This window comes from Lonchura striata, chromosome 12, assembly GCF_046129695.1.
Source record: "Lonchura striata isolate bLonStr1 chromosome 12, bLonStr1.mat, whole genome shotgun sequence".
In the NCBI taxonomy this organism is placed as follows: domain Eukaryota; kingdom Metazoa; phylum Chordata; class Aves; order Passeriformes; family Estrildidae; genus Lonchura; species Lonchura striata.
In genome coordinates, this window is record NC_134614.1 from 4,981,708 (window position 1) to 5,009,525 (window position 27,818).

At 42.1% G+C, this 27,818-nt stretch overlaps 2 protein-coding genes across 3 annotated transcripts in view; one reads left to right on the top strand and one right to left on the bottom strand.

Moving 5' to 3' along the window:
- Nucleotides 1–27,818, bottom strand: part of SYN2 (synapsin II) — a 164,175-nt gene that overhangs the window by 67,161 nt on the left and 69,196 nt on the right. The window contains exons 4-5 of the mRNA XM_021530459.2: nucleotides 27,326–27,482; nucleotides 11,722–11,811 (exon numbers count right to left, since the gene is read on the bottom strand). Of these exons, the coding sequence (XP_021386134.1) occupies nucleotides 11,722–11,811; nucleotides 27,326–27,482 (247 nt within the window). The remainder of the gene's footprint in view (nucleotides 1–11,721; nucleotides 11,812–27,325; nucleotides 27,483–27,818) is intronic.
- On the top strand, nucleotides 23–22,149 carry TIMP4 (TIMP metallopeptidase inhibitor 4). 2 transcript variants are annotated; one of them, XM_031505973.2, is made up of 4 exons: nucleotides 23–275; nucleotides 5,311–5,425; nucleotides 6,077–6,201; nucleotides 21,472–22,149. In XM_031505973.2, exons 1-4 carry the CDS (start codon nucleotides 75–77, stop codon nucleotides 21,550–21,552), a joined length of 522 nt encoding a protein of 173 aa, XP_031361833.2. In that variant the 5' UTR covers nucleotides 23–74; the 3' UTR covers nucleotides 21,553–22,149. The 2 variants fall into 2 exon arrangements, with proteins under 2 accessions (XP_031361833.2, XP_031361832.1); XM_031505972.2 differs by lacking the exon at nucleotides 21,472–22,149 and adding an exon at nucleotides 7,313–8,029.

Here is a 27,818-nt window from a genome sequence, read left to right on the forward strand (position 1 = left end):
TTGTTTTCAGGAGCTCAGCTGGTGTTCTTATGGTAAAATCTTTAAAATCTACTTGTACCTGAAGTGTCAAAACAATGCCAAAATCTATCAGTATAATTTCCATTTTTGCTTGTAAAATTGTCATCTGCGCATGTGCATTTAAATCTCTCTCTCTCTCTCTCTCTCTCTCTCTTCCAGTGATCCGAGCAAAAATATCCAGTGAAAAGGTTGTTCCTGCCAGTGATGATCCCCTTGATACCCACAAAATGATCCGGTATGAAATCAAACAAATAAAGGTACATGGAACCACTCAGCTTTTTTGAAGTTCAATGCTGATAACCTCTGCATATTTCAGCCCAAAATAATTTACCACAAAATGCAGGGAAAGCTGGAGAAGTCTCCAGCTGCCCTCACAGTTAGACCCACATGAAAAAAAAAAAATCACAGGAGGCATTAAAAAAAGGGAAATAAAAAAAGAAAAGGAAAGTTTTAATTAATCCTTAAATATTAAGGATATATTCAAATGTTTCCTTACAGGAATAAGTACATCAATGCCAGAGAATTCCCTTTCCTCCCACTGGCACTTCAATGTTCTGCTGCTACTTTGCAGCACTTCAGGAACTTGAGAGATATTCGGGAGGTTTTTGCTAAATAATGATATTCAGGAGGTAGGGGGTTTTTTATATTCAGGAGGTTTTTGTTAAATCATGATATTTTGATGAAGAATTTTGCTAAATAATGATATTCAGGAGATTTTTTTTTTTTTTTTATATTCAGGAGGTTTTTGCTAAATAATTATATTAAGAGGGTGGTTTTTTGATATTCTGGAGGTTTTTGCTAAGCCATGATATTTTGGTGAAGAATTTTGCTAAATAATGATATTCGGTAGATTTATTTTATATTCAGGAAGTTTTTGCTAAATAATTATATTCAGAGGGAGGTTTTTTGATATTCAGGAAGTTTTTGCTAAATCATGATATTTTGATGAATAATTTTGCTAAATAATGATATTCAGGAGATTTTTTTTTTTTTATATTCAGGAGGTTTTTGCTAAATAATTATATTCAGAGGGTGGTTTTTTGATATTCAGGACTTATTTTTTTGCTAAGTCATGACATTTTGATGAAGAAGTTTGTTATTTTTGATTTTGAAGGCACCAAAAATGTGCTTCATTCTGTGAGTGGTGTCAACACATCTGGTTTTGGAGGATTCCTGATCACCTGTGCTCTGCTGGTGTGGCAGCTCTGCATGATGCAAGCTTTCCAAAGGCAGGGGAGCATTCCCAGCTGAGGGAGCAAGCCCTTTGTTCATTGTGGACAGGGATATTTGCAGGGCCAGGAGTCCTTCCCTCATATTCACACAAACAAAAATCCGTTTGTATGAACATTGCTGGGGAAGCAAGCACCCAAAGCCACAGCTTCAGAATCTCACTGGGTTCTCCCACTCTTGTTCAGCTCCAATAAGGAGATATATTCATTAATTCAAATTGAGAAGACATGTCTTGAGCCAATTGAAGTCACCATCAAACTCTCACTGCTGTTCAAATGATCATGGTGATGAACATTTAAATGATCATTTACTTTTTTTCTGGAACACACAAGAAGTAGGTAATCTTTCTAAATGAAAATGTGTGAGTGTGCACAGGTGAGGTGGGCTGCTTTTCAAGGTAGTTTCATCTCTCCTCTTTCACTGCATATTATTTTATAAATTTTGCGCTTTTCCATTTACTGGGACCACTTAAGAAGGTTGTTAGGTATGGCTATGTGCTTTCAAAAAAAAATATTCAATCATTCAAGTTGTATCCACTGATAGAATTCCCTCACAGGAGTTTAAGTAGGAGGAATCTTTGGTAAACAAGAATATTTCAAAGTATTCACAGGGATGGTTAACACATGGGACTTCTGGTAAGGTTTTATAGTAATTTCAACCAGCCAGTCTCTTCCTTGCTAAAACAAACCCCAAAGCTGTCAGCATATGCCACTTTCCATCTTCTTAAATATTAAGGATATATTCAAATGTTTCCTTACAAAAACAAGTACATCAATGCCAGAGAATTCCCTTTCCTCCCACTGGCACTTCAATGTTCTGCTGCTACTCTGCAGCACATCAGGAGCTTGAGAGAAAAGCAAATCTTCTACCTCAGCACAAACAAGGAGCAATCTAATCTGAGTGATGATTTTCAGCCTATAATCCCATTCTTCAGCAATCTGAATTCTCTGAAATATTTGCGTATTGAAGCTGCTTTGGAGTTTCTCCCTAATTTTCAGCAGTGGAGGCCTGTTCAAAACTCAGGCAGAAGGAAGAGGTGTTTATTTAATTCCAAGTCAGCCAGGCCTGGACAAAGCAGAGATGTGTTTTTTCAGAAAGATGCTCTACATCACACACAAGTTTAGACTAACAACAGAAGGGTTTTGGTAACCCCCACTCCTCAAATCCTTCCTCCTGACCAGAGAGAATTCAGGACCAAACTTTCCCCTGCCCCAGCACCCAGCTCCCTGCGCCAGGGAGGGAGGGATTTTGGGAAGGGAAGGATTTTGGCTGGAAACCAGGAGCTCTGTGACCTGCCCACCCTCTGTGCACCCAGGGTGGCACCAAAATAAACCCAGCAAGGCAAACCGCACAGGAGTGACAGGGAGGGATAGCCAAACATCCAAAGAATGTGACTGAGGTGAAAATGGAAGCTGCTGCACAGTTCCTCAGCTTGCTGAGCAGCTGGCTCAGAGCAGCAGCTGGAGCACACCACGCCTCACCTCAGGTGCCAGCATTTTAAAGAATTTCATCCACAGTGTGTGTGGAAGGTGAGGATATCCTGTGCTCAGCTTCCAATCTTCTTTCAAGTGCTGCTGCTGCTTTTCCTGCCGCCTGCAGCCCCCAAAAGGATCCTGCAGGGTGATCAGGGTGGGAGCATGCCCAGCTGGGGGACAGGCAGAGAATTTGCTTTATAGAGCACAGCAAGGAAGAACTGATCCTCCAAATATCTCTTTTGGAAAATATCCTCGGTTTTTTTGTAAAATACATCAAGAATTAGCACCAAAAATTCACAAAAATTATCACCTCGGTGTGAGTTTTGGGGTAGACCACTCAGATACTCACACTTTCCTCATCAATTCTCCCCTCTTGGAAGGGGAGCACAGAGCCCTTGAGGTTATATTTGGCTGTAACATTCAGCACAATGCTGCTATTTCTCTGTTCTGTTGCTCTCAGGGTTGTTGAGCTGCTCCATTAATGTGATGGGTTAAATTCTGTTTCATTTTAAATCCAGTGCATTAGGCTTAGCATTAAAACGTTGTTATTCTAGAGGGAAACATTGGATCTAATTTTGATATTCATTTTCAGAAATAAAAAAAAAATAACAGTGGGTCTATTCATTTTATAGCAATGGGTTGGCATGTCAAGAAGCCATGAATGTTTTCTATTACTCTTTTCTTGCAATATTTAGAGCATTATATTAAAGAGAGAAGCTAATATGTGATTTATATGTAATTGAATATTTCTTTATAATATTTTTGTAACTGACTTGGTCATCACACTCATTCTAAAATCTTGAAGTAAAGCCATGTGCTGGTGCTGGTTCCACCCCTCAGGAGGACAGGGACAGTGTCCATACAGACTTTAGTAGCAGGTTCTCATCTCTCTATCCCCCAAATCCTCACCCTGTTTTCCTATTCCAATAAAGTCCCACCAGGAGCTCAGGTGAGCATGGACCACGCATCAATGCAGAACCAAAAATCCAACCACCAAAATTAAACCAAATCCAACCACCTTATCCCTCTGCAGAGAAATATCCATGCTTTTAGAGAAGGGAGAATAAGATTGAAAAGATTAAATGTGATTTACTGAGTTAAACGCAAAATTATAATCTTTAGAAATGCTGTAACTATTATACAGGTCAAAACCAGAGAGAAGTCAGAGAGTAATTAAAAAAAAAACCCAACCAAGCAACCAAAAACCCTGTAACAAAATAAACATTAAACCCATTTAAATATTAACTAAATCTCCATTATGATTTACTGTGGATATTTAGGGGTCTTATAGCTAAATCAAGGTGTGCTGTCTGCACAAAGCCTCCAAAGTTGAGGCCAAAGCTGAGATATCCATGGAAAATCTGTTCCCCACAATGCCCTGAGGGTTTCTGAAGGTGGAGAGAGCTTGAGGCAAAGTTCACCTGCAGAGCTCACGTGCTGGCCCTGCACAGACACAAATTTCCCTCTTCATTTTGGACAATTTCTGTGATTCCCACTGCTGCTTTGGACAGGGTGCCAGTTCATTTTGTGTTTTGGTCTGGCTGGGCCTGTTTGTTTTTTTCTCCAAAGCATTTCAAATCCCAGCTAATATTTTTGGATCGGCCGCGCGGTGACAACAACGTTGGCTTTTTTCCCCCCTCCATAAATAAAGCTTCAGAAAAACCAACATATTACAGAGTATTTTCTAGTGGCCCGTGCTATTTAAATCCCCTGGGAGGGCTTGAGGAACACAAACGCATTTTCCAGGGACACCAGCTGCAACTGGGAGAGCTGTGAGCCCCTGCCATTGTCCCCAGCTGTCAACACGTGGCATGATGTCACCGGGCTGGTGGTGGCACACGAGGTGATGACAGGCACTCAGCAGCACCTTCTGCTCCCTCCCTCTGGGCTTGGACACAGCTCAGCTTGTTTTCATCTTTTAATGGCTCGTTTCTGATTTCTTTTTGGGGTTGAAACTGCTGGTTAAGGGGCAGCCAGCCTGAAAAGAGCTTTGATCCCAAATCTCTCCATTTTGGGGCTTGCAGGGTGGAAATCCTGAGGGCTGGGTGACGTTTTCCATTATTTGAGAAGGTCCCACTGGTGAGAATTTGGGATATGGAGAAGCACTCTGCTTTGGTGACCAAATATGAAAACAATGCTCAGGAAATGCTCAGCTCCTCAGCACGTTTGGTGTCCCAGAAGATCCCAGCAACTCCAGTGATCTAGTGAAAATTTCCCATAGGAAAACACTGAGAAATATTTGCATTTTGGCCTGCAATGCTGTCTCTGCATTGCTCCTTGAATAAAATATGCCACTAGGATATAAACTGAAGAGAAAGTTTTAACAATCCATGAAATACGCTGGAAAAGCACATTTTAAAGGCTATAATTTAAAAAATCAAGACCTACTTAATTCCCTCCTAAAACTCTTGGATGAATTTCATTAAGTGTAGAGAAAAAGTCCAGTTCTTGGTGTTTTCTCACATTAATTCAGACTTTGGAGGCGTCTTTAAAGAGACTCAGCCTGTATCTCTTCCAGCTCTTTTTTTGCAACTGTTTTTTCATGCTTGTTTTCCACTACTGACTCTCTGTTTCTGATCATTTTCAGATGTTTAAAGGATTTGAAAAGCTCAAGGATGTCCAGTATGTCTACACCCCTTTTGATTCATCACTCTGTGGAGTGAAACTAGAAGCCAACAACAAAAAGCAGTACCTTCTAACAGGTAAAATGGAGCAAAACTAATGTTCCTGGAAATTCAGAAGTAGCTGCTTAAGAGTTAATTTAGCTAAAATATGCTGAAAAGGAATGCATTTATGTGCTAAATACAAATACAACGGGATGTAAAAATTGTGTTCAGCTGTAATGATAGTGTGAGCTTACATGCTTTCCACCCTTCCTGCAGCACTCTTAGAGCAGTTCCAAAGGAAATGAAGGTCAATAATGATGTAATCAGTAAATAGAAGGAATTTTGATTCAGTATTTGCCATTATTATTTGATTCAAACCAACAGTGCTGATTTTCCCAGGAAGGCAAAGGTGCATAATGGGAAAACACCTGTGTGTCTGCAGGTCTGGGGTTCCAAGTTACTACAGATTTTACTATTCCCTCATAAAATCCAGTTTAACTGCATTTGCATCCATGCCTTGCTGGCAGATTATCAACATGTTTCAGAAAATATCCTTCTTCAATTCATTACATCCATACAGCATGCAATTAGTAGAATATTCTCTCTGTTATAATTAAATTAATTTTAAAAGTATTTAAGTATGACTAATTTGATGCAATTAGTTAAAAGCTCAAGCTATTCTTACACTTAGAACACTTAGAAAGCACTTTTATTGCTTTGATTTTCTTTGTGTTTTCCATGCTGCAGGCCAAATTTTAAATGATGGCAAAGTGCTGATCCACTTGTGCAACTACATTGAGCCGTGGGATGATTTATCCTTGTCTCAGAAAAAGAGCCTGAACCAGAGGTACCAGATGGGCTGTGGCTGCAAGGTGAGTGCAGAGCAGAAAAATATAAATAAACACCATTAATTCACATTTTTGAGAATAAGCCCCAGTTCAGAGAAAGCTGCAAGGTGAGTGCAGAGCAGATAAATGTAAATAAACACAGTTTACTTGCATTTTAAGAATAAACCCCAGTTCAGAAGAAGCTGCAAGTCAGAGAGTAATTTCAGAGCAGGTAAATGCAAATTAATTATGTTTAATCACATTTTTGAGAATAAACCCCTGTTTAGAGGAAGCTGCAAGGTGTGTGCAGAGCAGAACAATGCCTGTTGTCTTGCACACCATTAATTCACATTTTTGAGAATAAGCCCCAGTTCAGAGAAAGCTGCAAGGTGAGTGCAAAGCAGATAAATGTAAATAAACACCATTTATTTGCATTTTTGAGAATAAACCCCAGTTCAGATGAAGCTGCCATGTGAGTGCAGAGCGGATAAATGTGAATAAGCACCGTTTATTCACATTTTTGGCAATAAACCCTGGTTCAAAGGAAGCTGCCATGTGAGTGCAGAGCAGATAAATGTAACTAAGCACCATTTATTAGTATTTGTGGTAATAAACCCCAGTAAAAGGCAGATGCAAGTAGTGTGCAGAGCCGAACAATGCCTGTTGTCTTGCACACAATTTATTTGCATTTTTGGCAATAAACCCCAGTTCAGAGGAAGCTGCCGTGTGAGTGCAGAACGGATAAATGTGAATAAACACTGTCAATTCACATTTTTGAGAATAAACCCCAGTTCAGAGGAAGCTGCAAGGTGAGCGCAGAGCAGATAAATGTAAATAAACACGGTTTATTTGCATTTTTGAGAATAAACCCCAGTTCAGAGGAAGCTGCAAGGTTGACTGCAGAGCGGATAAATGTGAATAAACACTGTCAATTCACATTTTTGAGAATAAGCCGAAGCTCAGAGGAAGTTGCCATGTGAGTGCGGAGCGGATAAATGCGAATAGACACCGTTCATTCACATTTTTGGCAATACACCCCGGTTCAGAGGAAGCTGCCAGGCGAGTGCAGAGCAGATACCGGTGCCTGAGCCCCGCTGGGCAGGTTCTGGGGGATCAGCCCAGCGGGCCCGAGGCGCTGAAGGAGCTCTCTCCCCAGATCACCACGTGCTACATGGTGCCCTGCTCCATCACGGCGCCCAACGAGTGCCTGTGGACGGACTGGCTGATCGAGCGGCGGCTCTACGGGCACCAGGCCCGGCACTACGCCTGCATCAAGAGGAGCGACGGCACCTGCAGCTGGTACCGGGGGGGTCCTCCCCCCGAGAAGGAGTTCATGGACATCAGCGAGCCCTGAGCGCTGCTGCTCCCAAAGCCAGCGCCCGGGAGGCTCCATGCACGCCGCCCCGCAGAGCCGCCGCGTGCCTCGCCTCGAAGCCAGCGCTGGTTGTCCCCAAAGGCTCCGTGGGGCCGCCGCTGGTGCAGGACGAGGGACAAACCTCCTGCAGGCACCTGCTCTGCTCTGCCCTGCTTTGCACAGAGGGCCGGCAACGTCCTCCGAGGCACAGCAAATTCCCTTTTTGCCAATATGAATGTACAAGAACAAATTTTGCCCAAATTTTGCCCCCCACCACGTTTTTGATAACCTGCAGATTAAGAGCTCCCCGTGTTTTGTTCCAAATCTTTCCGATGAACTACGGAATGTTTTATAGAACTATTTTTTTTTTCTGTATGAAAGTCTTGGATATGAAAGAATTATTGTACAGTGTATATGTAAAGTATTATAACAATGTGCTATTAAAAAAAAATTCACAAATATTTCCTCACCTGTCGAGATGAGTTGAACACTTCTGTGATTAAAACAATCTGTGCTCCACACTTTGTACTTTCCTTATGTCACAGCTTCCTTTACCCACAGAGTTGTAACTTCCATTGATAATTAAATTAAGAAACAGCCCCGATAATCAAAACCCCCTTCCCAAGTCACCATTCCTATGGACTAACCACACCTTGCTGGAGGAAAAAACAGATTTTTAATCCATGGGCTAAAGCATTATTCCATGGATTTAGGCTTTCCATGGAACAAATTCCAAGCCCAAATGATGACAGGCTAAAACTGCTCAGAGCTACAAGAATAATGTCCATCCTCAGGGCAGCTGCAGTAAAAACCTCCCTAAATACATGACCAGTACTTGCACCCCAGCACTGTTAAAACTTTAGAAACTCACCTGAAAACACATGCAATAAATATTGCATGACTTACACTGCAGTGATTTCTGGAAGCTCTCAGACATTTGACCCTATTTAATATAATTTAACTGGTTTTCATTCATGAACACCCACCATACCCTGTAAGTGAATTTGGCTCATTGTGAACTCAAACTAGAGAAGAGTTACAGCACATTTTGCTTGTAACCTTTTTAGTGCCATAACTTTCCTGAATTGATGACTGGAGTTAATCCTTCACACATGTATTTAAGGTTATAAAAGCAATTCAATTCACAGTGGTGAAACTTTGGGAAGTGCAAATGCCAAAGTTCAGACTATTTGTGCCCCAGAAAAAAGGGGCAGAGCCCTCAGGCAGGATGGGAATCTCCAGTAGCTGCCTTTTCTGACAGCTTTTACTATCTAAAGGATAGGATTGGAAACGCTCTTCTAAGCAAGATTTACTTTTCCTGTGACTAAGTTCATACATTTCCAGTGAAATGCCAATGGTGCAAGGCCAACAGGAAAACGTCATTATTCCTTTGAGGAACATGTGTCCCATAATACATAAAAGCCAATGTTTCACTTTTTATTTACCATAAATCAGTCTGGCTCTTTTAATTTACAACCCTGAATTAAAGCCATATCTATGTGCTGCCAAATGTAAAGCCCAGTTTGTTTTCTGCTTTACTCAAGACAAAACAAAAATTTCCCAACACGAACAATTTGGACCATAGACTTATATTAATGAAACAAAAAGAATAAAAAGCTAAATTTCTTATGAAAAAGAATTGATATTGCAGTGACGGTATTGGCAGAGCTATTTACTGACAGTGCTGTACATTTATATTATTAATTTCCAGAAAGATTCAAAGCCAGGCCTCATTTCCTTGTGTCAGATCAAACCAATACCTGGAGAAGCCCACAGAGCTCAATAACCACAAAGGTTAATATTCTGTGGTTTAATATTCAATCCCAGTCCTGTAGCATTTGTCTCCAAGTCCATTTTGAAGGGCTGGTGCCTTTTGGATATCAGCAAACAGGTATTTTCTGCTTTTTAGCTCCCCAGAGCTCTGGTCCTATTTCAGTTTTACAGTAATTAGACCTGAACCTCAACTCACCCAGCCTAGATTGCCTTCTCTGTGCACCTTGCACAAAGAAATGCTTTCTCTGGTATTTAGGGACAGATTGTAATACAAATTGTGTGCCACAATAAGTTTTTAAAAATTTCCTATTTTTCCTGTTATAAAATATCCCTCATGAGGTGTTTCACAATGAAGGTCTGTCTACTTTGATTTCTGGCTGAGCAAGCAGAAATCTGCCCTAACTTCCCACAATGGATGGTACAAAGATTTAGTTTTTTCCCTCATATCAATAAATGTGGCAAGAAAAGCTTTAAAAAAACCCAGCTCATAATGAGATTTTATTTTCCCCAAGGAAGATTCTCAAAAGGCTTGACTACAACGAGTTACTCTGTATATGTTATTTTAATATCAGGATTTTTACTGTAGTGGCATTGATACCTTATCAACAGCAGATTCTTTTTACAACATTTTCTTTTTGCTTCTTGAAACTGTGTTTGTGTTACATGAGAGGGAGAGCAGAAATACAGCCTGGCACAACATTTGACTTTAATTTGAAAATGGCTTACATGACTTTTGGTGAGAATAGGGAAAAGAAGAAAGAAGGGAGATTGTACTGGTGAAAAGGGAAAAAATCACCACCTGGAACATTGCTTGTGTTTCCTCAACGTTCCACTTAGATTTTAATTAAATTGTTCAGCAATTACGTTGGAGAAGCTGTGTTGTTTTTGCAGAGAACAGAAGAGGTGGGAATGCAGTGAAATAAAGGGAACTAATTACTGAGTGAAAAGTTGTAGATATGACTCAGCCAGCAAGGAGTTCAAAAGCCTCACAGTGTTTTTTGTCATCAGTCTGGGATGAATGTTTCTGTTTCAAAACGTGTTTCATTAAAGCAGCTCCATTTTTACACAAAAGAATGGCATCTTTTTTTATTTACCTTGTATTGCCTAAAGCCTCAGCACAAATGATCAGCAGAGGATGAAGGGAGCACCTCTGGCACTCTCAGCTGAGCCTTAATTCCCAGAGATTTGGTTTTTTTCCTTCTCCCCATGTTCCCCCTGAACTGGTTTGCACTGGAGTGGGGGACAGCTCCAGGTTCCCATTTGGAGAACAAAAAGGGAAGGAAAAAAATCAAGAGTAACACAAAAAAAATTTTAAACTGTAATTGCCAAAATCTGCATCAACAAATACCAGTGATACCAGTTGTTGATAAAGTGTTGAAAATCCAAAACAAAATGACATTATATGTTTTCAGTGCAGCATCAGAAGACTCTGATTTCCAGATCATCTTACAACCCACTCCAGAAATTCAAACAAAATGTTGTCTTGTACCACATTGCCTGATTATTTCCCAAGCCACAAAGTTCCAGATGCTTTCTTCAGGAGGAATAAAACCAAACAAATGAGTGTCATCACAGGCAGCCATTGCAGCAGTTCTGAGTTCATTTTCTCTAGATTAACATTCATTACCATATAAATATGTAAAAATTATTACTTGGCTTTAATGAGCAATGCAGAGGAATGAAGACAGGCAAAACCAATCACAGGGTTGCTACACTCAGAAAAATATGCCATATAAACTTATCAGTCTGCCACATTAGTTCTTGCCCCGAAATCAAATGTTCTTTTTTCCTATGAACTGCAGTTTAGCAATGCACCCAAAAGTCCTGTTAAAAAAAAAAATTACAGCAAATCTCAAGTTTGTAGGATCTTTTAAGGGTCATTGTGTCCCACATCCTTCTCACTGCTGCCTAAAACTGAACTACACCTTAAAACCATCATCCAGGTGTTCCTTGGACTGTCAGTCTCATCTGTGTTCTTCTTCTGTCTGTAAAGCACTGGGAATCAGTGTTAGCTCAGGTACCTGAAGATCACAAGTCACAACCACTGATTTTGGCTAAATTCAAAGCTCTGTGGTGCCCAGTGCATCACCTCCAAAGACAACAAACACTGTGAGTGCACCAGAAAGGACTGGAGGGAAAACAAACCGTGAAAGTGACTCCTACACTGTCAGAGCTGTTCAGTGTCTTTGCAAGCATTTAATCTCTCTGAGATCTGCAGCTGGGCAGCTGAAAAATGACCACTGAAAATGACCACTGTCCCATCTGAGCACCCTCCAGCTCACCATCACAGCGATTTCAAGTGCTCACCCTGTCCCACCTCTCTGAAAGCTGCCAAAATGGCTTTTGGAGTAGGCAGTAAATGGGAAAAGGGAATTGTGTGTCCCAGACCCTGTTTTACAGGCACAGGAAGCAGGTTTAGCAGTGCTGTTTGCACCTACCATCTCCTTGTGGTTTGGGTAGAACGTCTGCTCGATCAGAGGGAACTTCTCTGGGCCCAAAGTTTTGTAGACAGACACCAGCTGGGCAAACTGCAAAACAAAGCAGAGCAAAAGAAAGCTCAGGAGAGAAACCACACTGTGCCCAGATGGGCTCCTACTCAGGACATTTTGCTTCTTGTCTTGGCTGTTTGATAAACTCAGCAGATCGAGATATCTCCTCCTCACACACCTCTTTAATCCACGCAAGCTGTGACTTCATGTACAGACCAACACACAAAAACACCTTGAAAAGTTAAACCCTCGCAGGTACAGGGACTGAAATACATAGGATACACCTGGATTTCAGATATCTCATTGTCTCTGTGTTTGAAGATGATTCTGTGATGATAAAATCATTATAATTTTGCCTCTTTTGTCATCTTAAACCTAAAGCCCAGGCATATTTACCATTCATTTAGTGGCTGGCACCTCCCTGACATTGATTTGGCAGTGTTGGCAAAGAGATAAAAGTAACTGTGCCATGCTAACAGGGCAGGTGAGGAACAAACTGGAGAGGTTTCATCTCCCAGGCTGCAGCCATGAGCCATTCCCACATGGCCATCCTTGGATGGGGGTGATTTAAACTGCTCCCTGTTATGCCATTCCTATTCATGTTCTTTATAGAATATTCTGCTATAACACTTGGCCATCCTTGGATGGAGGTGATTTAAAATGCTCCCTGTTATGCCAATCCTATTCATGTTTTCTATAGAATATTCTGATATAACACGTGGCCATCCTTGCCCCATCCCCAAAGATGGGGATGATTTAAACTGCTCCCTCTTATGCCAATCCTATTGATGTTTCTTACAGAATATTCTGCTATAACACCATGTGTTAAATCAGAGTATTCTTGCCCCACCACCAAAGCTGAGGATGATTTAAACTGCTCCCTGTTATGCCATTCCTATTAATGTTTTTTATAGACTATTCTTATATAATATTCTTTTAAAGCTCCCGTGACACATCTTGCCTACCTGTGCTTTGGACTGCAGCAGCTTCACATGGAACATTTGCATGTACAACAAGAGAATTCTTTATTAGCTAGAGATGGAGTTAGGGCTGTTCTTTGCCTTTGCTGAGCAGATAACTCTCCTCTGGTAAGAGCTGGGAAAGGAAATCCCTCCTGAGCCCGGGCTGAGGTTTCCAGGGAGCAGGAGGACTCTGGCAGCCCAAGGCCAGAGCTGTTCCAGGGCTCCAAAGCTCTGGCTCAGCCGTGCCTGTGATGTGTTCAGCTGTCCCCGTGCCAGCATGGGACATAAACAACTCAACACAACACTGAATAGTGGGATTTGCTGCTTGCAAACAGCACAAAAAGCACAGAACAATAGAACTCTGTCCATAATGCAGATAAAATACCTACTCTGAGGAGAGGCTCAGGGGCAGGGAGAGCAAAAACTGTTTAAAGGGGAAAAAACCCTGTGAAAGCTTTGCTGGCATTTCCAGCTGGCAGAAAGGACTTGTTTAATTTAGTGGTGTTTACTTAGGTTTGGTAAAATACATCTTTAAATTTGAAAGGCCAGTGGAAAATACCTTAATGATGAGCAGTCTTCACCAAAAGCCTAAGGAATTGTAGTTGGGTTGTGTGCTGTGCAAATCAGGCCTCAAGGAAAGGAAATATTATCACAGCTACCAAAATAAGGTGGTTTGTGAATAGGATGCCTGACAACTTACCCAATATTTCAGTTCTCATCCAAGAGCCAGATTCCAAATTCCACAAGAAAACACTGACCATTAAATACATTATTTTTACCAAGCAATTGTTAGGTTAAAATAAATCTATTTCCCTATTTTTAAGTAAAAACCTCCAAAGAAAAAATAAAATAATATGATTGTGTTTCCTATGATTCTTTCTCTACTTTCTTTTCCATTTTCACTGTAAGTGAGCAAAATACTCTGAAAAAACAGCATATTTTGTAGGGGTTGTGGCATTCATGCCAGAGATAAGAAAGCTGTAATTGAGATTAATTGCTAGCAAATGCTTGTTTAAAATAACCTCTATATAACTGTTTTATGGTTTTATGTTATTTTATAACTTAAAATAACATAATATCAACCATAGACAACAGACATATATCACTCCACAGTGTCCTCTAATCCAGTAATTCAGCTGGGAAATAGCAGGTAGGAAAAGTAGGTTCCAGTTTTTGAGGCAAAAGAGAGAAATCTCTCAAACTGCCACAGCTGGGGGATGATTTATCCTTTACCCTGCTGAGGTGTTGCTTCACCTCTGTGTCTACAAATCCGGAAATCTCTTGTAAATCATTTCTCCCCTAAAGTGCAACCTGATAAATTCAGCCCAAATTCACAAAAAATTTCAGCATTCTAATTGTACATCCATAAATTGCCATAAATCTGTTTTTATTTTCCCTGATTCCTGCTGGGATATTTATAAAGAAGAATTTCATTTAAGTTTTAATGACCTTCTATCCATTTTTAAGTGGGATTTGGACTATATATTTTTGTATTTTCCTTTTCAGCAGCTGAATACCAGTCCTGGGCAGGAGCATCATCTTTTTAGATGATAAATTACTGAATTATCTAATCCAATGTCAAATGTTTACAGACATGGGATGTTCATGAAATAGAAAATATTAACAGAGCCACTGAAGTATTTTACATGGATATCAAAACCCATAATAACCTAAAAGCCCCAACTCCTAGAGCTTAGTATTTCAGCAGAAGTCATGTTTACATCTTAAGAAAAAACCAAGAAAGTGGGAAAATGTTCTCAGTTTAGCAAGCTGAGTTTACTTCTCATTTTCCAATTTTGCATCTTCTTTTCAGTCCCCAGGTACATGTGTTTACACTTTGCAGATTATTATTTTAAAAGGAAAGTGGTTGGGTTTGTTGTAATGTCAGCTTTTTTCTAGTCAGGATAAAAACCTTCCACACCCAGGCCAGGATTGTTTCTTTATAACAGAACAGGACAGTGACAGCTGTGCTTTTTCCCCTCTCCAACAAGGTGTGACACAGAGGAGAAATATTTAGTAAGAAAACCCATTTATTCCCTTTGATTTAATATCAAATCTTTCTGGGGTTTCACCACCCCAAGACTGGAACTCCAAAATTGACTGCACAGATCGTGCTGTAACCAAGCAGGAGCTACCAAAAATCCCTCTGCTGTCTCCATGAAGAGTCAGATAATTCCTTTGCTTATCACCCTCGAGGAGTTAAACTGTGCCTGATTACATCTCTGCCATCTCTGGGAGGCTGGAGTTTGTTCCTGAGCAAACCACACCAATTCCTCCCTTGAAAATAACCAGATATGATATTTAATTCCTGCAGATGGTGCTACCTCTAATTCCAGAAAGCTGCTAATCCCTCTTGCCAGGCTGCAGGGTTTGTGGCACTTTTTTGGAATTTCCTGGGATGCTGAGCAGGATTTTAACTCAAGGAATTGCATCTCCTTCACCTGTTCCCTGCTCAGGCAGGATTCCTGGGCTGTGGGTTTGACTGAACCCGTTCTGCCAGAGATTTCCCTCTTTTGCAGGTTCATTACCTGTCCTCTTTCCAAGCTGAGAACTCCAGTTGGCCATCTAGTGTTTCCTGGGATCTGAAACAATACCCACATTCTCTGGGTAGTCTGCTACACCCACCCTGGCATTCTCTAGGAGCTGAGAAATGGGAAACTTGGATGGGTGCTTCAACCTGTCTGTCATAAAAAAAAAACACTTTCAGCTGAGATTTAACTCATCTCTGGCTGCTCTAAGGTGTGGGCTCATCTTAAGAGTGAAGAAATTCCATGAAATACCACTTTTCCTCTGGATGTCCATCTATAAACTTGCCTCCTTCCAAATGCATTAATGAGGTTCAGAATCTGTGACTGAAATTCCTAAAGTTAATTTTCCCAATTTGCCAGTGTAATCTCAGTGCTCACCAGGGATGGAGGCCTCTGCAATGGGATTTTCCCTTTCAGTCCCTTTGCCCCACAGTGACCTGCACAGGGCCCCTGGAGGGTCTGCAGGTTTGGAAAGCTGAAAGATGAGTTGGTTTGCATTATGGGCTGCTTATGTTACAATTTTAGGGATTTAACAAAGAAAATCACACATTGATTTCTTCATCTCTTCCGATGGCACCAGGAAAAATGACCCCAAGTCCATTTTTAGGCTGAAATGTCCCTTTCCAGGCTGAGACTCAGATATGTGGCTGGTCATTCCATAAAGGCTGGGTTATCTTGTAAGAATGAGAGATGTTCAAAAGCACGAAGCACAAAGAGGGGTCCTTGGAGGCCAACAAACTGAGACACAAACATTTGAGATCCTTCAGAGGGAGGAGGAATGAAGCAGTTGAGTGGAAAGGGCTGGAAAGATACATTTGACACACATTCTCTGTGGGAGTCAATCAACTTTGGCCAAGATTTTTCACCATATCTGCATTTTAAACACAGTGTTGGTACTGTATTTTAATATTGTATGACTGTATTTTTAATATTATTATTACCTGGGAAGAATATGTGTTACATTTTTGTGCCCTCCACATGCTTCTTTGTTAAGATTGGTGAACATTTCTTGTCTTACACTTTATCAAACCCCGAGTGCTTTTCCAGAGGGCTGAGTTCACACACATTTGATACCCCACAGGAGAATGGAGGGGAGCAGACTCTGACTGCAGCTGACACCCTCCTCTTCAGCAGGAGCTGACACACAGCTCCGTGCAAGTATTCCAACTCCCAGAGTCAACCCAGACCTTGACACAGCCACTGAAGGGTGAAACAGCTCCTACAAATCAGTTTGGGTGCACAAGCAGAGTGCAGAGAAGATGGGAACTGGCAACAGAACTCGGTGTTCCTCCAGTGGCTTTTATCAGTGGTGAAGAGAGAGATGGGGATGTGGTGTCATGGTCAAAGAATCTGAATTAATTGTGAAGTTCAACTGCTTATATTCTTATTCTAGGAAGACTAGTGATGTTTTACTACAGTGATTGGGTTGATCATCACATAAACAAACATTTTAAACATCTCTTGCTTGCAGAAGTCTGATGTAATTTTCTTTTTCTTGGTAAACCCCTCTGGTTGAATCTTCTTGCAGTCTTGATTTAATCCTCAAAGTTCTGTTTGCTCTTGCCAAGACATCCTGTTATCAAATCTCTTATGCTAATAAGGTCCAAAGACCTTATTATCTTATATCTGTCATGTGTCCCAGTATACCAATAGTTTTCCAGCAGGACCCAAACCAAAGACAGGACAGTGGGTCTGGGAATGCAAGGATTGCTTCCATGGAGCCTGCATGGTGAGTTTTGTAGCACAGGTGAGGTTCCCTGAGGCTTTGCAGCCCAGCCTGCCCAAGAAGCCCAGAGGGGATCTCCCCAAGGGGATCTCTGCCCTCCCCAAGATGAGATCTGTTCCTGGGGCATTTTCTCCTCAAGCCCTGGCCTGGGCTCAGCAGCATCTCCTCCCTGTCTTTGACTGCAGCTGATGTTTCCTCACCTCCTTTCCTTTTAGCTCCCTCCTGGCCCTCTGGGGCTCTTGCAGCCCCTCCTGAGATGGAGCTGTGGGGTATGCTGGCCCTTACCAGAGGCACTGGGGCTGTCTGCTCCAGCTCTCCAGAATTTTCAAGGGCATTTTCTGGGCTCCAGCACCTCCCCTGCAGCATGAGAACTGCAATCCGAGAGGCACAGCTCTCCCACTGATAATCACCATGTAATTATCTGCTGGAATATGTTCACATTAGAATTACAGCTGATGAGATGCAAACCATTAAGAGCTTCTACAGGATGAAAAAAAAAAAAATCTTAAATAAAAACCTCATGCCCTTGGAAGGACTGCATGAACTGGCTTACAAACTACCAGAGTGCATCCATGAGAGAAAAAAAACCAAAGTTTTCTACAACAGTTGTAAAAACAGGATTTAAAAAATCCAAAAGAACCAGAAAATGGTCACAGTCAGAGACATAAAAACATCTCCTGGCTTGCAGGGTTGGGCAAGAAGGCATCTGGCAAGGAGAGATACCTTGGCTGGTGGAAGAGGCACTGACAAAATGTGTAAACAGTGAGGAAGGCGAGATTTAAGGAAGACATGCAGATAAAAAGTAAGGAAAACAGCCTATGAGCATAAAAGGGTTGAACACAGATCAAGACATGCCTGGTATACAAGAATTAGCAAAAGGTAATACCATGGGGCCTAGATTGAGAGGCCTTCTGGAGCCCTTTATTTTGGATGGAAAATTTAGAGAAGGAGAAAAGTTGATGGAAGTGAGATGCTCTGGGGTCTCCATCTTGGGTGCTCTTTCAGCAGTGAGAAAATGCACTTTATTCCACTCTTATGGGAACAGGGAACTCAGTGCTCTGACCAGGGAAACATTTGCTGTTGTTTATTTTGATGGCCTTGTGCTTAAGCACTTCTCAAAAGGCTTTGGGGTTCATGGCAACAGAAAGAGATTTTCTTGTTTGTAGGGCTTTTCACAGATGAGGTCCAGTTCAAATAGGAGGGTTCCATAAAAATACTGAGTTCAAGGAAACTTGTAGAGCAAGGAATCAGTGGTGGATTTCCAGTGTGGGTTTGAGGGTGGATTTCCAGGGTGGAGATTTCTAGGGTGGATTTCCAGTGTGGGTTTCCATGGTGGTTTTCAAGGGTGGGTTTCCAGGGTGGAGATTTTCTTAAAATTTCTATGGTGGATTTCCAGGGTGGATTTCCCTGGTGGGTTTTCCATGGTAAGCTTCCATTGTGGGTTTCCACAGTGGATTTCCAGGGTGGAGATTTCCAGGGTGGAGATTTCCATGTTGGAATTCCATAGTGGATTTGCATGGTGGGTTTCCATGGTGGAGATTCCCAGGGTGGGTTTCCATGGTGGAGATTTCCATGTTGGAATTCCATAGTGGATTTGCATGGTGGGTTTTCCATGGTGGGTTTCCATGGTGGGTTTCCATGGTGGAGATTTCCATGTTGGAATTCCATAGTGGATTTGCATGGTGGGTTTTCCATGGTGGGTTTCTAGGGTGGGTTTCCATGGTGGACTTCTAGGGTGGAGATTTACAGGGTGGATTTCCAGGGTGGAGATTTCCAGGGTAGAGATTTCCATGCTGGAATTCCACAGAGGATTTGTATGATGTGTTTCCATGGTGGAGATTCCCAGGGTGGGTTTCCAGGGCGGAGATTTCCATGTTGGGTTTCCATGCTGGATTTCCAGGATGCAATGCCACTCCTTTCCCACTTCCCAGCAGGGAAAGCCAAAGGACTCCTTGGGGTGGCTGATACCCAAACAGGGATTTCACAGCATTTTAAATTGAACCACCCACTAAAAACACCTCAGAGAGCAGGGGTGGTGCTCACACACCCCAAAAATAAACCAGGACACTTTGCATCCATCTCGGAGGGGGCTGGAGGTGAGGATGGAAGTGGAAGATCCAGGAATGTCACAAAGGAATAGCAGTGCTGGTGGGAGCTGTGGAGATGAGGTGGGAGAACTGCACTGGAGGAGAGGGACAGGATGGGTGGGGATTGCCCTGGTGGAGACATCACAACAGGAGGGATTTTCCTGGATGGGTGACAGATTCCCACGTCAGGAAGTGTCACCCCCCTGAGCCTCCTCAGCTCTGAGTCACCACAGTCACACATTGAAGAAGAAGACAGAACCTAGATTTTAACTGAAAAAAATGTTTTTCTAAGATTATTTAATAGGGTATATAGCACACAGGTTTCCTTTGTAATTACACATTAAGATTGCACAAGAAATCAAATTTAATTTCCATAATCTGGCTTTCAGGTGAGGATATTTGCTTTAACCAAACACAAATAGAGTTTCTGAGTCTCTACTGTAACAGAACCAGCAGATAATAGAAAGGACTTGAACCCCAGCTCTACAGTCCTGTTTTGAATATTAACTTTACAGCCTCTGTTTGAAAACAGTTTCTTCCACTAGAAGTTTCAGTTAAAAAGTCCATTTGAATTTTCTGCCCCTAAAAATGTCCAGTGCAAAGAAAGTCTGTAATGGATGTCTCCACTGCTGCTTTTTAGTGCAGAGGAGAACAGGGCAGAGTGGCAATAACCTACTACAAAATTCAAGAATGTAAGCAAGAATTCTATTTTTGCTTTAAATGATCCTGATGGCAGTAAGTGCTTGTCAAAGCAAAATACTCCCTTACTCAGTTTATATATAAAGCACTTGAGAGTGCAAGCAAGAATTGGTAAATACAGAGGTGAGAGAATTATTGGCTGTATGGAACAAAAAAATTCATCACCATGCTGATATTTATTTATTATTTAAGGGTGTCTGTTTTGGGGTTTTTTTGGTTTGGTTTTTTTGTTGTTTTTGTTTGTTTGTTTGTGTTTTTGTTTTGGTTTGGTTTTGTTTTGGTTTTGGTTTTGGTTTTTTTTTTTAGCTAGGAATTTCAAGTGACCTTACTTATTTTAGGAAAGCAAAATCATCAAGGAAAGATGGAATATTCCCTTCCTATTCCAAGACTAGATTAAACTAAACCAGCTCTATAAAGAGGTGCAAAGAGCAAACACACTACTGGGTTTAATGTATTTAGATTTCTAGTTGTGCATTTAAACTTATAATTGTATTTATTAATTCTGCTCCAGTTCAATGTTCAAACCTGGTATTAAATTGTCTTTTGACCAAAAAGCTTACAAAGTTTTCACCTTCCCTATGACACATTTTTGTGGATTTACTTTCAGCTCTCACGCAACAAATCCATCAACATGTTTTTCTTTAAGCAGCAGACTGGGCAAAGAGAATTTTCTGGCTGACAGAGAATTAAAACAGGTTTTATTCAGATGTTTTATGCAGGTTTTTTGTTCTTAAGAAAGTTCTGCTTGGATGAAAAGCACCTGTTTTTTGTTCTCTGGCTGCCCTGGAGATGCACAGGCCTCTGACTTCACTTGAAATCTGTAAATCCAATACCATTCTGTAAATCCAAAATCCTGTGCATAAAGGCCACAGAGGCAAATATTTGCTGTTGGGCACGTGGAATTTAATACAGAGACTGCCACACATCATCACATGGACTGCTCAAGCCCTACCACCCATGTCCTGGTGTCTCAGGAAGCAACTCTGCCCTGCTTGGGAGAGGAGGCAGCTCCTGCTCCAGCCCTGGGGCAGGGAAAGGAAATTCAGCAGCTTCCTGCAGGAAAATGTTTCTGCACCCCTCTGGCTGCCCTGCCTTCACCTGTCAGTGAGATCAGTCCTGCCAGAGTGGCTGAAATGAGAAAGTTCAATGCTGGCCCCAGGTTTGAGCTAATGGAATACAGAAAACTGACTGAAGTACATCTCAGTGCTCCTGACATTCATCATGGTGGCAGACATTAAATCTGAGTGTCCCTAAATGTCTTCCCTAGCTGAGCTGCATCCAGGTTGCAGGTCAGCATTCTTCAGCCTTGACCTTTAGGAAAATCCCTTCTGGCATATAAAAAAGAGCAATAACCAGCCAAATTCTATCCCATTGCTCAGCATTATTGTACAAATCTGACTTTTGCTAGCGAGCACAGGATTTTCTTACAGTGAATAAACATTTAGAATTTCTTTTTTTAAACCCAGCATGGAGTAGCACTGAAAATCTTCCAGATTTACAGCAAATAGGTTTTCAAAGTGCCTGTCTTCTTGCACACATTCATTTTGTTTGTTGTTTGCTCTCCAGAAGATGCTTTGACACAAAATTGAATCTTCTCTGTGTGGTTGTGTCTCCCATTAGCATAGCTTCAATAATTTGTGTCAACAGGAAGCTGGAAGGAACAGAGCTCATCTCTTTTTTTCTTCTCCTCCCTGCAGAGTCCCGACAAATGTCCTGCCAGTGCTCCAGTCTGTTGCTCAAGATTTTTAAAGTATAACTGGGAGTGGAAAAATGACTAGAGACCAACTTGGAGCAGCAACACAGAGGAGAAAACAAGGTGGGGAAGAGCACTAGAAAGCATCAAATAGCAAGAAAAGGCAGTTAATACAGACTTTCCAAGAAAGCAAGGTAAAAATAGAGAAGTTAAATGTCCAGTTAGAGCAGAAACATGAAGACAGAGAAGTAGAAAAGCATCTGCAAAAGAAATGCAAAGCAGAACATGGCACATGAAGTCACAGAGTTGTGTAAGCCTGGCAAGAGGAGTAAAACAAGGAAAATATCAACAAACTTGCAATAAAGTGTTTGGCTGTCTGCTCCCAAAATGAAGGAAAAGAAACAAACAACAACTGTGAGATTTCCAATACTACCAGGTTTGACCAAAAAAAAGCCATACCCATCCTTCCCTTGCAATAGCTGTGGCTGAGCAAGGACATCAATTTTGGCATAACCAAATGTTCTGTAGCACTTCTCTAACATTTAAAAGCTTCATTTAATTTATATATTTGCATAACAATAAATTCCTACAATGGGGCAGAGTGGGACCGCTGAAGATGTTTCAGCACAAATGAGCTCCCCTCTGGAGCTCTGTGTGAAGAACACCAGGACCTTTCAGCTCTCTTCACACACTCCCAGGTAGCTCTGCCTGCCTCTCTGCCAGCTCTGGCCCAGAAAACCCTTCCTGCCTGCTTGCTCTGTTCCCCTGTCCCTGGAGTGCTGGAGCAGAGTGCCAGGAGTGCACTTGGATGGGGCCAAGCTGCTCAGCACCAGCGCCCATCCCTGCATCAGCTGCTCTCCCAGCCTGGGACAGCCCTGCCCAAGCTCAGCTCACCTGGGCTTCCCAAATCCCTCTGGAACTCCCTCCACTCCCTCTTTCCTAAGTACAGACCCTTCCACCACCCTAGGAGCTGCCAGTGAGGGTCACAGTGCCCAGTGAGGGGGGTTGTGCCCTCTCCTTCTGCAGAGTGAATGTGTGATTGAGGCATCAGCAGAGCCTTGAAGCCTCCACAGCACCCTGCAGCCTCCCAGGAGAACAGATGTGCAGCCAGCTGCAGGGGCTGGATGCTTTTCCTCTGCACTAAAGCAAACAGAACTGCTTCCTTTACAGATCCTGAATTAGCATAGAACTGGACTGATTTTGTGAGGGTTTTCAGTTGAGTACAGCTGCTGTGCACAAGTGCAGCAGTTCTGGAGTCTCTGCAGGCCTGGAAGGTTTCTCACTGTCAGAAAGAACCTGGAAGTATTAGCCCAGTCCCTGTAATGCCTGTAATTATCACACCACAGCCAGGCTGAGCTGAAATAAAACCCAACCCTTTCTTCTGTCTAGAACAGCCTTGGACATTGAACCTTGCAGCCCCTGACAATTAAATCAGAGTTTGCCTGTTTGGTGTCATTCAACTCCACTGCCTGACTCCACTTATCAGCAAGCTGCTGGACACAGTGGGGTGGGCAAGGAATAAACTGGGGTGTTCAAAAAATACTGCACCCCTATCACCAATATTTACAACTGAAGCTAAAATCCAGCAGGGTTCAATTGAAAGAAACCCTTCAGCAGGCAAGTTTCACATCAATCATTACAAGAATCATGCAAATGGATGCATGCAGGAAGAATTAAATTTTTTTTTTAATTCAACACAGGACACCGGAAAATCATGTTTTGTATTTTTTGATACATGCCATTTTGTTGGATTTTCTAAATATTATTTCCCAAGTCTAAATAATTGGATTTTACCTAATGCTGTAAACTCTGCTATCATCACCACATTTTGCAGTTCCTTCTGGCCTTCACACATCTCCATAGAACCACAGACTCATTGGGGCTGGAAAAGCCTCTAGGATCACCAAGACCAGGAACTAACCATGAACTTCTAAGTTCACCATTCACCTTTGCCCTTAAGTTCCACATCCACGTGGAACTTAAATCTTAAATCCCTCCAGGGACAATGGCATCATGTGCTATGAGAAAGTTTGCATAAAGCTCCTAAGCCTCAGTTAAGGGAAGCCTCCCTTATTTCCTGAATTACATTCTCTAAAAGAAAACAGATATCAAATATTATCAATTTAAATTATATCAAATATTAACTTTGGATAATTAATGATGCTCTTTTTTTCCCTCTTTACTTTTTCTTTTCATAAATGCTTTACAGCAGGATCTGTACCCCATTAAACATGAGTAAAACTGTGAGGTGAATTGGGAATCCTACAAGAACAGAGGATGTTTTTGCCTCACCTTAACTCTGTGTAGCTGTAAATTGAACCAGGTAAAATTCTAGTCTTGTTTGATGGGGTTATTTCATGCCCAAGACAATTCCCTTGCAACATGACCCTGCGCTGAGACTTTCTAATGTCTTAATAATAACTATTCAAGGAGGGCACGAACCTTAAAATGGTTCCTCTATAGTTCTGGATGAGCTCAGCAATAAAGAACTCAGCCTTTATTTATAAAAGCCATGCTTTTCCCCCAGCTTTCTGACATTCTTGCTAGCATTTAAGTGAAATCCATCTCGAGCCAGGGCCATCAATTTTCCATGAGCTAAGTGCTAAGTGTTATCACAGAAGTGAAATAACTCAAGTGCTGTGACCACCCCACAGAATGAACACGTTTCAGAGCACCAACATCTCACCACACACACTCATTCCAACATTTCCTTCCACCTGGCTGCTCACAACCCAGCTTCTAACAGGGCTGTGCAGTGCTCTGAACTTCTGCTGTGCATTTGGAGGAGCTGTGCATGCCCTGACTCTGGGGAATACAAGCCTTAAGTCCTGCTTTCAGTACATTCCTGGCCATTATCCCACCACACCCCACCTTTCAATAATACACCTCGGATCAAAAACAGATTTGTTCACTGTCTATTGGCAAGTGCACAGAAAACCAGACTACAAAAAGAGCTTTCCTGCATTAAGGGCAGGTGCTGCAGTTTGTGGCGCAGAGTGTGAATCTGCCCTCAGAGCTGAAAAGATGTTCTACATCTGGAGCTGTGTGCTCCTAGAACACCAAACACCTGACACGGTGAAGAGCATTCATTTAAAACCCAAAGGCTTTCTCTGTTGAGTTCTAACTCTCATTTTATTTGAGAGCCCTTTTATAACCAGTCTCACCTCGCTGACTTCCCCTCCTAGCAGATCTACACTACTCCCAATTTTCCTCTGATATAAGGAAGATTTTCCTGTTCCCATGTTCCCATGAAATTATTGAGTTGCCCACAGCTAACTCAATAATTTCCCATCCTTTTAAGTCCCATTCCATTGCACACCCCCTTTTCTTCCCCTGCTGTTATCAAAGTTGCAATTCCCTTCTGCCACTCCACAGTTTACCTGCAGGAAAGTCAATCTATTTCTCATGAATTAATAAAGATTGTTACTTATGGCTTTTTGTAGCATTCTGCTTCACCATTTTCCATGGGGCTTTTGCACTTGAAAAGTTTGTAGAGAGAACTTCCACACAAATATCAGGGCACTGGTGTTGGCAAAGGGATAATGCAGGAAGAAATCCCTGCCATGCTCTGAAGAGGGGGTTAATTGATGCCAAATCCAAGCATGTCCATTGCCATGGAGGGGCACAGAGGCTTTTACCCTTCATTTTAGCAGGCAGTAGCAGACTGAGGAGTTCATTCCCAGGCATCCCCAACAATTTTCAGTGGGGACTTCACCCAGGCAGGGAGCACACACCAGATTGGTCCAACCAAACAAGGCAGACAATGATGTTGGCAAAACCAACGGTGCCTGGATTCTGCTGCAACGTCTGAGCATCCATGAAGTTGGCTGAGTTAAGGGATTTTTACCCCTCAGGATATCTATTCTGGAATGGCTTTACAGAAGCAAGGAATATCCTGAGTAGGAAGGGACCCACAAGGGGCATTGAAGTCCAACTCCTGACCCCACACAGAGCATCCCAAAAATTCCCCATGAATTCTTCCACTCTTTTCCTCTCCCAAATCTGATTAAGATTTCATGCTGCTCTGGGATATACACAGTGGTGTCTACATCTCCCAGCACCACCACCAACACGTGGCAGGATATTCAAGTTTAAAGCCGAATAAAGCCCCTGGTGTTTGTACAATTATTTCTGTGCTCACACTAAAAGGCCTCACTCCTCACTAGACCCACCCCAAAGGCAGAGATAAAGTGATAATGACACAGATATGGCAGTCTGTAAGGAGGAATTATTCCTTTACTTTTTATTGCATGTAAATGCTACTGGCTTTGCCTCCCCACCCAGCTTTATTGCATCCAGTGAATCAAAGCACTGGGAAATGCCACACAGCTGGAAAATGTGGTGCACTAAAATAATGAATTCAGCAATGTACAGTGTGTACTGGGAAGTTGTAAATGCTCTATCAATTATTTATTCCACCCCTGCAGCAGTTTACTGCAGCATAAAAGGATAATAAAAAGAGCTGCAAGAGGTATAAGTTAAAAACTACTGACAATTGCTTGGAGAAATTTTCTTAGTAAGTATTAAAAATTAACATCTTCAAGGCAATAAAAAGTATTTTAGTAAAACTTCCTCGCAGTGTGAAAAATATTGACAACTGTTCTTTTCTTACCCAGATACCAGAGGAAAAAATGAAGTTTTGGCTATTTATAAGAAGTGGGATTTTTTAAAGTTGTTTTAGCTGTTGGACAATGGAACTGTAGGAGCAGGGACTGCACCGTGGATCAGCCCCTTTTACAGCAGCACATTTTAACTTGTTGCTGCTAATGTTTAGTTCTTCATGAACCAAAAAGATCACCAAAATTCCACCTCCATTTCTACAAAACTTGTCAAGAAAAACAGCATTGCTTTTCCACTGAAACTAGCAAGGATCAGTGGCTCTCCAGGATACCTCAGTGCTCCAGGGGTAACTGAAAGGACCAGCCCCTACCGCAGAGGCCCAGGGTTATGAAAAGGGCTTTCAAATGAGGAAACGAGTCCCTTCAGATTGCCCTGCTAAAGCATAGCCCCAAAAATTTCACAGGAATGAGGAAAACACTGGCTAGAGCCTGTTCAAATTATGTTCAAAGCCACAAATATGAGAAATATTCTCAGCTTGCTTTTCCCAGACAAATTGTGAATAAACACTCTTTCCTCACTCGAGGAAGCGCGTTAGCAGTGGGGAGGCTTGCCGTTGGGTGCCTCACTTATTTCTCTATTTGTACTACAAAGATTTCTCCTCTCTGTCTCCACACTGGCTCTTTGGAAAAAAAAATTATTGAAATATCTTAGTTTGGTTTTTAATCCTTCCACTGTTTCACTGCTCAGTGAGGTGAGTTTGATAATCAGTGTTCATGAAGGCGAGTGAAACACACAATACAGCAGCTGAAATGCCAGGCACAAGAAATTTCCAGGAGCAGTGATATAGCTTTTATGTTTTTAAATCCAGTTTATTATTTAGCTTTTATGTTTTTCAGATCCTGTACTGCATTAGGGTATAATTTTAATACTCCATACAGAGTGTTAGTTACTGTCTTCAGGTTTTATTCACACAACAATTCCTCTCTGGGCCTGAGTCTCAAGGGCACCTCACTGCCTCAGGCCCCAAAAAGTACAAACAGAAGTGAGCTGGGGGGAGCAGACTGGGGGTAAATGACTTCATCTCCTGCAGCTGGAATTGGAGCATTAACCCCTGACATGGAAATGGCCCAAACTGAAAATTGTGTGAAAAACTGGTGCCCCTCGCCACCTTGGGTGCAGCCCCTGGAGGCTGTGGCTGCCCAAGCTGTGCCTGCTGAAGGCTTTAATAAATCTCCACGTTATTCTCTCCCCTCGCCTGGCTCTGCTCTGGGGCCCTGCAAGGCAGCAGCAGCACTCACCACCCAGGGCTTGTCACAGAAGTTGTAGATGGACTCGAGGGAGTTGACGCTGGGGATGCCGGCGTACTGCATGCCGATGATCAGGTTGCGGAAATCCTCGTTCTCCGCCATGCTGTAGGAGTGCTGCCGCACCAGCACGAAGTCGGGCCGGAACGACCTGCCAAAAAACACCACGGTGATGAAAATCCACCAGCAAACTGGCTCTCCTTCAACGGCAAAACAGGCAGAGAGGGGAAAATGGCTGTGGGGGAGGAGGGAAAGGCTGGAAGAGCATGCAAAGCAAAGGGAAATTATAAATGGTGGAAAGAGCCACGATGGCTCTATGAAAAACGCTCAAGCCAAAGGGAAGTGGTGTAAGATGGAAAGAAACATGATGGCTTCATGAAAAACACTCAGACCAAAGGGAAAAAATGGAAAGATGACATCATTAAAAAAACTCAAACCAAAGGGAAATGATAAAAGATTGAAAGATCCATGATGGCTTCATGAAAAA

Coding starts and splice junctions, on each gene's coding strand:
- TIMP4 (XM_031505972.2), top strand. CDS start 75: ATGCCAAAATCTATCAGTATAATTTCCATTTTTGCTTGTAAAATTGTC. Junction 276..5,310: donor ATGAAATCAAACAAATAAAG/GTACATGGAACC, acceptor GATCATTTTCAG/ATGTTTAAAGGATTTGAAAA. Junction 6,202..7,312: donor AGATGGGCTGTGGCTGCAAG/GTGAGTGCAGAG, acceptor CTCTCTCCCCAG/ATCACCACGTGCTACATGGT.